Genomic DNA, 13,463 nt, shown 5'->3' with positions numbered 1-13,463 from the left:
ACGTCTGACTCTTAGTTTCAGGGGACATTATGAGGAGCAAATAAAACCATGAATGTGGAAAAAAACTCTGGAAACTGGGAAAGCACTCCCAGAGGAAGGAGGCGCCATTGCTACTAAAATGTCAACAGGTTTGTGATAAGTGCTGGTTCTCTTTGGCTCAGATTATTCTGAATCAGAACACCTGCTTACCTACCCAAGGCCACCCGCTAACTTAGCACGAGCCCCCTTTCCACCGCCTCATTTTGGGGGCGCAAAACCATGCAGTGGAGAATTTAGGAAGTAACAGCTCTGGGCGTGCGGCTCCAGCGCTGTCCACTTGCCCGGCTCTGCACGGACACGCATGTTTCTCTTTAACGGGTGCAGAAACTCCTGATGCGCCCCAGTGTTAAGACACAAGAGTAGACGAATCACAGTCGGGTCCCACTAAATGATCCACGCTCAGCTGCACGCGGGTTTTCGTGCTACCCACAAACCACCGGCCGCCTTAACTCGCCGGCAATGGGGCGGTGATCAAACGCCCTTACCTGCTCTTCCAGGAGCTTCTACCTCTTAAGTGAGGGCGTGGCGTGGAAAAGCATTAAAGCAGCTCAGTCAAGGGCGTTTAAATTCTCAGAAAGACCGAGGGGAGTTCGCTGCTTCTTTCCACCTCCAGTGAGGAAGAAAATAGCGACTATTTGAACAAATGTAAAAGACCCGAGGACTTCGCGCAGGGATTTCAGTCCAGTCAGGCTGCGCCCTAGCAACTGTGCTGTTTCAGTCGAAAAAGACAATTTGGGGGGTCACTGTCGCCCTCCAACTCCTTCCTGTCTTATTCGACTGAGAGCGAGCTGGGTTGGAGGGGAAAGCACAGCGTAGGTGCTGGCTGGCGAGGCGAAGGCCAGCGTTGTCCTGACCAGGTCATTAGAAACCGTCTGACAACAGGAAGGAAGCTCATTAACCCTGTGCTCCCCTCCCTTTCCCGGGTGAGAATCAGCTCCTCCTCCTGGTCGTGCGACTCCGGTGCAAAATGCAAACAACGGCCCGCGCTCCGCAGCCTGCCCCCCTCTCCCAGCGGAGGACGAGGCCAGAGGGGAGGGAGCCGCCCAGAGCCCAGTCGAGCCAGTCTGAGGGACCGGCGTGAGCACCCCGAGAGAGCCGACCTGGACTACGCGGTCCTCGCGCCCACCAGGGCACCGCGGGAGCCCGGTTTTGCCTGTTTGCGGAGTTCGCACTCAGCACCCCAACGCCGAGCCTGCCACCCCAACCCTTCCTCCTCCCAACACCCGCTAACTCCCGCGCCTCGTGCAGGTGGGCGCCAGCACCCCTGAGCTCCAGCGCCTCCTGCCGGGGGTCGGGAGGGCGGCGGCGGCGGTGGCGGCCGCGGAGGAGCCGGGCGCCGGGCGGGGGAGAGAGCTCCGCGCCGGGAAGAAGCTGCGAGCGTCCCCGATGGTGCCGGTGCCTCCGCCGAGCCGGGGAGCAGCGGCCAGGGGGCAGCTGGGCAGGAGCCTGGGTCCGCTGCTGCTGCTCCTGGCGTTGGGACACGCGTGGAGCTTCCGAGAGGCGCCCGAGGACCGCGACAGGTAAGCGCTGCCGCCTCTGGTTGGTGCGCACGCGGCTCGCGGGGTGCGGGAGCCGCTCCCCACCACGCCAGGCGGCAGCGACCCGTACGCCTTTGCCGCAGCGGGCACCGGCTGGGTGCTCTCTTGTGCCAGGCGAGGTGAGACTCGGCTTCCCGGTAACCGCCTTGGCGCCCGCCCTCGGGGCTCCGCGTCTGTGGGTGGGTCAGGGCTCCGTGATACCCCGCGGCGTTCCTGCCGCCCGCCGGTGCCCCGCTTCTCCCGGGCTTTACCCCCCGCTGGGAGCTGGTTTCGCTCGGTGGGAGCTCACCTGGCCCGCCCAGGCCCTGCGTCCGCTCTCGGGGCGCTCGGGAGCACCGGTGCCTGCTGCGCGCGCCGGGACGCGGTTCCCTGCAACTCCGCTGCGCTCCGGGACCCCCCCCCCCCCCCCCCGCGCGCCCGCCCGCCCTCCCGCGAGGAACCAACCAAGCTGTCCTCCACTTTTTCTTAGAGAAGTCTGCTCAGAAAACAAAATCTCGACCACCAAATACCCGTGTCTGAAGACTTCAGGCGAGCTCACCACCTGTTTCAGGTAAGTCTCGGGCTGGGAAGGGGCACGCGAAGGCGGGGTTTGAGGTCGCCTTCGGGGGCCGGGCCGGGACTTCGGTGGTGCTGGGAGTTCTCCTGGGTGCAAGCCCTGTGTGTGATATCTGGGCCAGAGCACCGGCGGGCACCCCAGTCTGCACCTAGGGTGTGCGCCCTAAGACCCTGAGACTGTTCACCCACGGACAGCTCCGTGAAGGACTTGCGTGGTGAACGGCAGGCGGGGATGAGGTTGAGAGTTTGTGAAGGAAAGTGAGTTGAATTTGAGAGCGTAAGCAGAGTGGCAGAGCAAAGATAAATGGCCGCTTTTGCGTGTGCGTTTTGTTTTGAAAAATACAACGTCAGCCACAAAGAACTACTTGACCCTTGGCTGTCTTTTGACCTTCTGCTGGGACAGAGAGTAATTGTCAGGCTTTTGTGGGTGAAAGCACAGGGAAGGGTTTGCTGGTGCCTGATACTTTGTTGAGGCTCCAGAGAGGAAGGATCTTTATGAAACTGCCTCCCAGGGTTCACCTGGCTGGTGGTAGGCCTAGGTAGGGCTAGGAAATCCGAGCTGGAAAATGCTCCCTAGGTGGTTCTTATCTCAACAAAAAGAGAATCTGTTCCCAGCTTGCAGCCCTCTGGAAGTGAGGGACAATTTGTTTCCCTCCAGCCCCCCTGTTGAATTCTTGGCTTCTGTTCTAGGGAAAGCAGGGGGTAAAGGGGGCAAGCAGCCATAAACGTTTATTAGTTGCCTGCTTTTTACAAGGACTGTGCAAGCTACCGGGACCACACATCCCCAGCCTTAATCTGCTTTGGGGATCCCATGGTGGTTGTACGCCAGGATAAACGCTGGGCAGTGCAGGGTGGCATAGCAGGCCTCAGAAGTGGGCCTGCAAGAAAAGGAAGTTTTACTACTTCACGATGCAAATGGATCTATCAAATACTTTCAACGAATGTTTTACACGTGCCAGCACCCAGTTTCCAGGGCTGGTCAGGTTAGTGAGACTTCACCAGGTACACGAGTACCTTGCTTTCCTATTGATCATTGGCTGTGGAGAGTCGGTGATCTCCAGATAATCAAGTCACTCCTTGGGTCACCTGGCTGGTGAAACCACCTGGTTTGGGGTGCTGCTGTGGGTCGGTCCGGTGTTTCAGCTGCCCATGTCGTACTTCCTGAGTCACGCTGTTCCCCTGGATAAAGCCTCTACTTCCGCACATTCAGTGTCCCTGATGTGGTTGGCATCTTTGTTCTGTCCTTGAGGGTCAGACTGCACATTCATCAGTGACGGTTACAGATTGCACATCCAGTTCGTAGAAACGTGTGGTGCCTCATTGGTGTTCAGGCTGATCCTACCTGATCCTACGGGTTCAGCTGTTTGTCATCTTCCAGTTTTTGCAAACAGCATGGCGTTCTTCAAATTAAAAATTTCTAAGACAGCGGTATCTCGACTTGGTTTCAGTAACTGCGGTCTAAAGGAGCTTATGAGAGCTAATAAACATGACTGTTTGGTATCCGAGTAAAGAACTTTGAGAGAAGAGAGGGTGTTCATGGTCCCTATGTATGAGCTTGTTCAGCTTTTTTAGTGTTCAGGTTATGGAAGTCAAGGACTCTGGTTTTATCCTTTCTATAACTAGCTTCTCAAAGTTGGTTGGCAGTTGCTGACCCCTTTTGCTTTTGAACCCCAAGAATGGAGGCCTGTTGTGATTTTGGCTTGCAAGTTCTGGTTGCCCTGGCACAGTAGACCCTTGCTGCTTCCAGTGGGGCCTCCTCGTGTTAGGGATGCAGGCTCCGCCCCAGCTTCCTGGGTCAGACCTGCATGGGTGGGCTGAGCTGGAGGAATAACACCCCAGAACCCCGGACATGCCCTCTGACCATTTCCAGACCCTCAGTAGCTTGGTGGCCTCTGCCTAGCTAGTTCCACCTACCACCAGCCTCTGGCAGTAGACAGCCAGCCCCAGCAGCCAAGGAAAACCAGCCTTCCGGGAAGCTGGACTCGCCATGCTCGGATGACCCATAACTAAGCTGTCAGTAGTGTAGGAAGAGGCTGCTGGGGGCTGCTTTGCCTAGAGGGGCTCCCACTCTACCCCAGGCCTTTGGATGAATAGTTTCTAGCAGAAGGGTTAGCCCAAGTGAGAGAATTCTGGAAATCACTACTGAACTTCTAATAATGTGATAAAAAATCATGGAGGATGATGTGGGCTGTCTGTGTACCTAAGGGACATGAGACTGGTGCTGTGGAGAAAAGGTGGGTTCAGAGCAGTCTCTATCCTGGGCCCCCACCCCTCTGCACTTGTTTCACCTGAGCTTTCCACGTCGGCCCTTTCTAGTGCACATGAAGTGACAATTAGAGGACTTGCTGTTCTAATGCACTTACGCACATTACCACTAATCCTCAAAGCCACTGTGCAGTGTATTATCTCAGTTCCACAGAAGCGGGTACTCTGTCAAGGGGATTAAGTAAACTTGCCCAGGGTCACGAAGTTAACACATGTGAGAGCCCAGCTTTAAACCCACCTTTGTCTGACTTCAAAGCCTGGACCCTTTTATCATCCCAGAGGTGTCCCCAGGTGGGCTGACCTTTTCGGATCCTGGGATCTAAGGAGGGGGGCTATAAATTCAGGGAAAACGATGGGATGGAAAAACATTTGAATTACTGTTACTCGGAGATGGCGTTTGTAGTATGGTATTTGCACCAGATCGGCTCATACATCTACTGCTCTCCTTCCTTAAGGTTTCTTCTAACCGCAGGTGTGTGCCTCTAGATACGTTTTGCCCGTGTGCACAGAGCGAGGTACCCAAAGTGTAAACACTTGCTGAATGAATGTTGGTGATACTGAACGAGCCATTGCTCAACATCAGAAACTGGTACTGGGCGTATTTTCACCAGTTCTTTGATGTCGGAGTTGGATGTGACTTATCTAGGTTCTAAAGTTACTCCTGGTATTATCCTCTGGCTGTTCAAGTTTCCCCAAAGTTGATTTTCCTTTCCCAAACTGTGTAGTTTGAACAAAAGGCTTATGTCTACCTTTCCTTTTTGGGGTTGCATGTCTATAACATGACACATTTAGAGGCTTCTTAAAAGTAAACCCAGGAATATCCTTGTGTGTAAAAGACCTCAACAAAATCCCCTATTTTAATTGCATGCAGCTGTGTCTGATAAACATCCTAACTAAATTGGAGGCACTTAGGATTTGAATGTCTATTTAAGCTTAAAATAGGACCGTAGAAAACGGGAGCGGAGAAAGATAAGCCCCTGTCTCGGAGAGCTTGCAGACCTTATGGGAGACGGAGGCCTTTGAAAGTGTAATCAATACACAGTGGTACATGATTGATTTCAAAGCCGTGTGGTTCATTCTCTACCATCGATGCGGAGATTAGAGCAGCTAGGAAGCGCTGTATAAGAGAAGACCTTGTTCTGTACCAGCATTGTGTGTTTAAGTAGCAGTAGCGCTGACCGCAGACCCGGTCACTGGTCTCTCCCCGGGCACAGCGCTTGCCTGCATCCCCATGGGACCCAGCAAGGGTGCAAACGCTCCCATTTCTTCTTTGAGATGATGCAGCAACACTGCCAGATGCTGCTTAAAGGTGAAAGTTAAAGTGGTGTCTCTGCAGATGTGTTTATTTGGAATTTAGAGAGCAAGAAGCTCACTTAATTAGAGCAGCTCGACCAGATTAACTGCCTTGGACCTGAGTCTGGAGGGGAGAGGCCAGCGGAAGGCGGTGCAGTGGGTCACTGGGCTCCTCCGGAGGACTTTGATGTCAAAACAAACTCTGCCCCAGCTGAAACTGCAGCTCTGCGTAATTGTTTTATGACCTTCAGCAGCTTCTTGACCTCTGTGCTCCAGTTTTCTCTCTGGTAAAATGCTACAGGGTTTCTGTGATGAGTTGTTACCCCAAGGAAGGCTTGATAACAGTGCTGTGCGTGACGTTCACATCTCCCTGATTCTGGCACCTGGCGTGCACATAGTGTGCCCCTGGACATTGGATTTCTTTTGGTTTTTGAAGCTTGACACTAGGTATTTGTGAAAGGGTGGATTCAGACCACTGCCAGAAGCCACCTCTTTTTTTTTTTAACTTATGCATACAGAACTGGGGTACAGGCCAGAGGTGCACGGGCGGCGAGAGGCTTCACTAGAGACAGAGTGGGGAGCAGAACAGGCAGATGGACGAAGTACACTGCTGAGGGGAGCAGCGGGCGGGTCAGGAGAGGTCTGCCGCGCCATGTGGTCACCTCGGGGCAGGCGGGAGTCGAACTCAGGACATGGCTTTAGCTTCTCAGTGCTGTGCTTCAACCCTCTGCGCCACCAGGGAGGGCCGGCCACCTCTGTTTTTACAGGTGCTTTTCCAAGCGGGTAATCCAGAAATCTAGTACCTTAGAAAGACGGCAGAAAACATCTCTCCTTCCTTTGTTGTAAACTCCCCACAGCACCCTACTTGTTTCTAAGAAGGAATGGGGTAATTGTTACCCTAGTTTCGAGGACCTTGGAGATCTCCCCCTTGCCTAGATTTGCAGGGAGCCTAGAAACAAGAATGTAATCCTGTCCTCAGCCCTCTGCCTCCTATCGCATGGCCAACATAGCTGAGGACAGACAGCTCCGAATTGGTGGTAAAACTGGGACCTCAGCCCCCCTCCCCATAAGCAGGCACCAGGCCTGGCCACCCCACCCTGGCTTGACAGGCAGCAGTGGGATGCTGTGCAGAGTCACCTGCCCTGCAGGCCTGCGCAGGTGGTCTCTGGTGCTAAACCTCCTCCCGCTGTGTGGACAGCCTCTGAGGGCCGCCACCGCCTGGCCCCGCCGTCACCCCGGCAGCCTCCCTGGCTGGACGGTGCCCAGCAAATGACTGTTAATGTGGCAAGGGGGTGATGAGATGCGGCATCGTTCGTCCTTCAGAGCAGCTCAGGTGCTCCCAGCTCTCTGCCTGCTGCCAGCTGTGTAGGGAAGGCTGTCACTTCCCAGCTGGGCCTGCTCGGCTTCACTCTCTCCTGTGTTTACGGTGCTGATCCTGGCGGGTGTAGCAAACTCCAGGAACTTGCTGCGGGAACTGACACCTGAGGCGGAAGGGGGTGGGCATTGCTGCGCCTCCCATTCATGAGCTGTGGACACTGGCCACTCGGAGGGTGATGGCTGCCCTGAAGGTGGAAACTTTGTTTTAAGTTGAACAGGTGGCAGAGGAGAGGGGTGGGCCACACCAGCCTGGGTGTCACTTTTCGGCTCTCCTCAGAAACGGCAGAAAGATAGGGAACAGCTAACAATGGCACTGGCCGCTGAAGGCGGCCCTTACACTGGGCGGAACTGGGTCTGTTTCCGCTTTCATTGTCCTGAGCTGGGGACACCTGACTTGTGCGCACTTGGAAGTGGAGCCTGGGTGGGTGCACCCGAAAAGCAAATGCCTGTTGGCTTGCTTCTGCAGCACTGTGCTCAGGAGAATCTCTGCACTGCAGTCAGCAGTGTACTGCTTCCCCAACTCCAGCCTCCTCGCCTCCTCCTCAGGGGAACCACATGGCTTTTGTGACTGGGGGTCCCCTGCACAGGGCATCCCAGTTATCCGGAGAACAAAGGTCTCCCTTCTGTTTCAGTTTGTTTTTTATATGGGGGATGAAAAAGAGCTCTAACATCTGGAGCCCTCGGCTGCTAGGTGACGCCTGTCCTTTCCCGTGAAGCTGTTTGTCCATTTTGAAGTTTTACTAACAGTTTTCAGTCCCTCAAATACTCGAGTGCACAGTATCCCAAGCGTGGTTCTAGGTACTCAGCACATCTGTGGGTTGGACAGAAGAGAAACATCTCTCCTGAAACGTAGATTTTTCAGTCTATCTTTCAGTAAAGGGCTTTTGAGCCAAGGATGTCCTCTGAGACTTTTCAGAAGTTATTTTTGGCTTTCATCTGACTATCGTCACATTGGGGAGGCTCAGAGTTTGAAATTTCCTGTGACCCAGCTGTGTCCTTTCAAGCAGGAGAAACCCAGGGGTGGGGGTAGCTACTTTTCTCTGCAGAGGTGCTAGCAAAAACTTCAGCACGTGTTCCACATTTCTAAGAATGATTGGAATGTGAAAGCATTAGGAGGAGGCAAATTCCCTGGCCCTGTGCCCTGGGAGGTGGGTGGCAGCTTCAGAATTGGCCCAGCTAGGGGACACATCCGTCCAGGTCGTAGCCTCTTAACTTCCCGAGGTGGCTTTAAGCAGAGTGCTCTGGAAGGCTTTGCCCCCATGGTCCTGGCTGTCACTCTCCCAGTAATCCACTGTACAAGTGTCTGCATGTCCGAGCCTTCTAGACCCGGCGTCTCCATCCCGAAATCCCCGTTGGAGAGGGCCTGATGTTATGCCTGCAGCATATTTAATCCTGTGGAGAAAATTCCCTCCATTGGTTGAAAATGGCTGGATTTCACCCTTTCTTGGGGTTATAATATCCCACGGTGTATTTGCACCCCATCTTTTTGATCCATTTGTTGAAAGCAATTTAGGCTGTTTCCTTGTTCTAGCAATTGTGAATAAAGCTGCTGTGAGTATGGTGGACCATAACGGGTTTTGATTTGCTGATGGTTCCAATGAAGTTTTAAAAACAAGCAGACTACATTTTTAATAGACATTGACAGATTTTGGCATGCAACTTTTGCTCTTTTAAATACCAGGTCTCATTACCCATGCCTTTCTGCCTGCATACATGAGCAAAAATTTCTTTAGACTCATGAAAATGCAGCAAAAAAAAGAAAAAAGAAAAAAGAAAAAGACAACAGAATTGCAGCTTTGGTAACCTTCAGTGTGCGCCTATTCCTCGGAGGCCAGAGGTCATGCGCGGCTTTCTGCCTACCAGTTCTCTCTACTCTCACTTGGCGTTGCTCTTGATAACATGTCTGTGCCTGTTGGAATTTTCCTATAGAGAAATGGCTCACAATTTCTGTGGTGGCGCATTTCGTGACAGAGCGGGAATTGCCTTCCCAGGAACCCACCGAGACCACAAAGAGTATTTTAATGCGGCCAGGGCACTCCAGAAAATGTCCTGCACTTTGGTTCTGGCAGAGCCTGGACAGCTAGAAGAACCTAGAATGCACATCATGGGACCTTGTCTCTGAGAAAGTGTGGTCGAAGGAATTTTTAAAAGTTGTAAAAACTGATTTGAATATTCATTTGCATCTGTTTTCCAGCAACTGCTTGGACACAGAAAGCTTTTACACAGGAACCCTGCACTTGTGTGAAGGTCACTTCCTTAATCAGGCAACCGGTTCTAGTTTCTATTTGGAACCCAGCTGAGAAAGGAGGGAGGGAGGGAGCCCGGGGTGCAGAACAGAAGCCCACAGTAAGAGAGTCACAGCAGTGTGAGCAGAAACTCCTGTGCCCAGCGGTGATGGCCTTGCACAGGCTCACTCCCCAGGGCCGGGCCCACTCCCCAGGGCCGGGGCCCACTCCCCAGGGCCGGGGCCCACTCCCCAGGGCCGGGGCCCACTCCCCAGGGCCGGGGCCCACTCCCCAGGGCCGGGCCCACCTGCTCCTTTCTCCTCCAGTCCCAGGGCCGGTGAGCGGCAACTGGGCTTTAAGCCAGATAGTCTGGCTTCAGACCCTTGGTTCTTAACCACTGCGTTTTTTTTTATTTTTATTTTTTATAATTTATTTGTGCATACAAAGCTGGGGTACAAGCCAGAGGTGCAGGGGCATTGAGAGGATTTACAAGGGACAGAGTGGGGAGCAGAACAGGCAGATTGAGGGGAGCAGCGGGCAGGTCAGGAGAGGTCTGCTGTGCCATGTGGGTCACCTCTGAGGCCGGGGCATGAACTTGTACGAATAAAGCAGCTGCAGCCAGCTTCACAGTGCTGTGCTTTAACCCATTGTGCCACCAGGCAGGCCCCCACTGGACTCTTCCTAAAGGACCTAACAACTGTGGTTACCTGGCTTTTCTGCCAGCCACAAATGAAAAGGCATTTTAGATGGAAGGAAAGAGGACTGCTAGAAACAGGGATGTCAACTCGCTGGTAAGGACCAGTGAAAACATGTCAGACAGCTTACCCAAAGTAGATGTGAGAACTAACCCCTGCTGCCAGGCTAGGTGGCTTCGGTGAGAGACAATATATCTTCTCGAGCTTCTGGAGGATCGACATTGGCTGGCAGGTGGGGTCATTTGGAGGCATCCCACTCCATGTCTTCTCTCCATGTCCACATGTCTCATGTGTCTGTTCACATTGCATCGGTACACAACTGTCCATATTGGAGCCCGTTCAGAGGACCTCATTTTAATCCTGTAACCTCTTTAAACCCGGTCTCAGAAAAGCCACATTCTGCAGCCTGGAGTTAGGATTTCAACAGACAGCCTTTGGGGTGGCACAGTGGAGCCTGTAACACCCCCTCCTTGTCCTGCAAAGCTCCCAACACACACAGGGCCATATGACAAAGGAGACATTCTTGATGCTCTGACATCTCCATGGGTATTACTGCTCCACAGAGCCCTGAGCCAGCCCATGAATTTAGGGTACTTTCAGCAGCACCCCGGGGTGGGGGGGGGAGGGGAGGAGGGGTTTGGAACAGAACATCATTCTGCCTGCTTTGGCATAGGCCGTGTCTGTGAGGTTTTCTGTGGTAACCTGATGATCGTGTTATAATCTGTTTTAACTCCACGCAGGGAGACATGTCTGAAATGCAGATGCTCAGGCCCTAGCCCCATCAGAATCTGCATGTTTCGAGATTCCTGTGCTTTCCCTGTGCATGTGAAGTCTTGAGAAGCTCTGTCCTGGTCGTTTCTGGGCTGCTTGTCTGCGAAGCTGTGGGTTGTGAGTCACAGCCTGCCCTGTGTGCTGGAATCGTCCGAGGAGCTTCAAAGCTCTCCCAGCGTCCAGGGAGCGCATGGGACTGGTGACGTCAGATCCCTGGAGGATGGGAGTTGGGCACCAACAATTTTCTCAAGCTCTTTGCCTGGTTCCCATATGCAACCAAGATTGAAAACGTCTGTCTTAGTCTTACAGCAAAAGAGAAAGTGGGTGCAGACATCCTGGGCTTCTTCCTTCTGCGGCCACCAAGTCTTTTGCTGCAATGACTGCAGGTCCAAACCTTTCTATAGAGAAATGCACAGATAAATCTTGTGTTGGCAGACCACTGGCATACCTGGGTCCCCATTCTCGTTACATCCTATGCTGTTCTGGCTTCTTTCCATACTCTTGGGGTTTGGGGGAAATAAGGGAGTGGACCAAGGTGTGGAGCATGAGGGTAGGCCAGTTCTTAAGAGTTCTGAGTTTCTGATGCTTATCATTGCTTAATCCCATGGTGCAGACCCCGTCGCTGTGCATTTCTGATAGAACCCTCCCTGCTTGCTGTCTGGAGCTACTTCGGTGCATTAAAACAAAACCAACACACATTTTGCTGTGTTGGTTGCACCGCATGCCATTTGTCCCAAGATAGAAGCATGGTGGAGGAGATTGCACATGAAGGCTTTCAGTGTCAAGCTGTGCTTTTCTTGCCTTGCAAGCGTCACACACTGTCTTCTCCGCACAGTGTGACAGGAAATCTGCATTCGCAGAGCTTCTCTTCCCATTCCACTTTTATGTTTCTCTTCAGTCCTCCCCTTTGACAGCAGCAAGAGCTCAGCCCTCAGCAAACACAAGGATATTTCTGGGGCTGCTTCACTTTATGCGATCCGAAGCAATCCTTCCTGTGGTCTGACTGTGTAGTTATCTCCTGAGCCCTGTACTTACCATGTGGCCTTTGCCCAGGCAGCCCCAGATATGTCTGTGTATAATACGCAGTTGCATTCACATAATTGCATCTTTGTTGTAACAGTAATCGTGCTGATTAAATCACAGAAATTACAGATCAAGCGATAAAGGCAATGTAACTGCAGCTTTGTGGATGGGTGTGCTCCTGAAGGTGACGGGGTGTCTGAACTCTGGGGGCTGGCAAGACAGAGTGGTTCCTGAATGACCTGAATTTTTCAGACTTGCAGAGGCTGACTGCCCGCTGCCTCGCGAGGATGGCGTCCTCTCAGGGTGGACACAACGGGAATGGAGACGCAAAATCGTAGGATCCTCACTGCCTTCCCTTAACAATTTCCTCCGAGTCTCTGCCGCCACCCTCCATTTGCTCCCTTTCCCACCACCCTCCAGCGAAGCACATTTTTTTTTTTTTTTTTTTTAGATTTATTTATTTATACAGGACTGGGGTACAGGCCAGAGATGCGGAGGGTGAGAGGCTTCACCAGTGACAGAGTGGGGAGCAGAACAGGCAGATCGACGAAGTACACTGCTGAGGGGAGCAGCGGGCGGGTCAGGAGAGGTCTGGCTCGCCATGTGGTCTGTGGTCTCCTCCGGAGCAGGCGGGAATCGAGCTCATGCGGAAGTGGCTTCAGATTCTCAGTGCTGCGCTTTAACCCGCTGCGCCACCAGGGAGGGCCCCAGCGAAGCACATTTTAAGTGAAAGGCCCATGATCCTCTCTGGTGACTACTGAAGTTGCCGTCAATGATGAAGGATGTTTGAGGCTGGTGATGCCTGGTCTGGAGGCTCTGACAGTTGGCTGTTGCCGAGGGCAGAGGGAGTTTAAGGCCTGGGTGCCCACACCTGGAGCCATTTCTGGGATGGTGATGGCTGTCGGGAGCCTGTCCCTGGGCAGCTGCCCGCCGCCGGCTTCACCACGTGGGTTCTGTGGCTGCTGCACCTGCCTTCTTGCTTCGGCTTTCAGAGGCTATGAGGAAAGGCTGTTTTCACTGAAGATCTGATGTCCTATTTTAAAGAACTTAGCTATCAAAAGAGAGGTATGAAATACGCCCCATGTGTAGAAACTTACAGTTACCTCGTACTTGGTTTTGATCCTGGGGGCCCACCGTTCACTCTTTCCCTGTTTAAGGGTTTCTCTGCTGCTCTTTAGCAGGTTGAGAAAGTTGCTCTTTCTAACGTGATAATTTAGTTTATTGACATTGACATTGGTTAAAAAAGCACGTAGGTGCCCCAAATGGGCTGCAGTAGGTGTGGCGATGTACTTTACCCTCTGCTAGTTCAGTGTCAGTTCAGTGACATTTCTTGAAACATACTCTTGTCTCAAGCTATTGCCCTTTCTGTTCCCTCTTCTTCAAAAAAAGGATTTCTTTGCTTCAGAAGAGAAATGTCCCAATCCCAGTCCCTATTTTCAGAATCAACATGACTCCCAGACTCCTTACCATGATTATTCCCCACCTGTCTGGCTCTCCACTTTCAGTCCCTGTTTCATTCTGTCACAGCACCTTGGCCTATTTTGTGTCTTTCCCCAGCTGGACATGATGGCGGGGTCCTGTCTGCCTTACTTTTGTGTCCCTTGTCTAGCGCCTTGCTGGATCCGTGTTTATGCCGAATAGCCTGGAAGTGAGTGAATGCACATGGTAGCTGTGTAGTACGA

The 13,463-nt window shown here is 52.8% G+C and overlaps 1 protein-coding gene across 1 annotated transcript in view; it reads left to right on the top strand.

The window, feature by feature from the left end:
* Positions 1 to 1,384: 1,384 nt before the first annotated feature.
* CCBE1 (collagen and calcium binding EGF domains 1) overlaps positions 1,385 to 13,463 on the top strand; it is a 155,102-nt gene continuing 143,023 nt past the window's right edge. Inside the window, exons 1-2 of the mRNA XM_004683941.2 lie at positions 1,385 to 1,559; positions 2,047 to 2,127. Of these exons, the coding sequence (XP_004683998.1) occupies positions 1,426 to 1,559; positions 2,047 to 2,127 (215 nt within the window). The 5' untranslated portion in view covers positions 1,385 to 1,425. The remainder of the gene's footprint in view (positions 1,560 to 2,046; positions 2,128 to 13,463) is intronic.

The sequence above is a fragment of the Condylura cristata genome, unplaced genomic scaffold, assembly GCF_000260355.1.
Source record: "Condylura cristata isolate star-nosed mole 26May11 unplaced genomic scaffold, ConCri1.0 scaffold00016, whole genome shotgun sequence".
Lineage (NCBI taxonomy): Eukaryota > Metazoa > Chordata > Mammalia > Eulipotyphla > Talpidae > Condylura > Condylura cristata.
The sequence above is the reverse complement of the archived record's forward strand: the minus strand, read 5'-3'. Positions and strand labels throughout refer to the sequence as shown.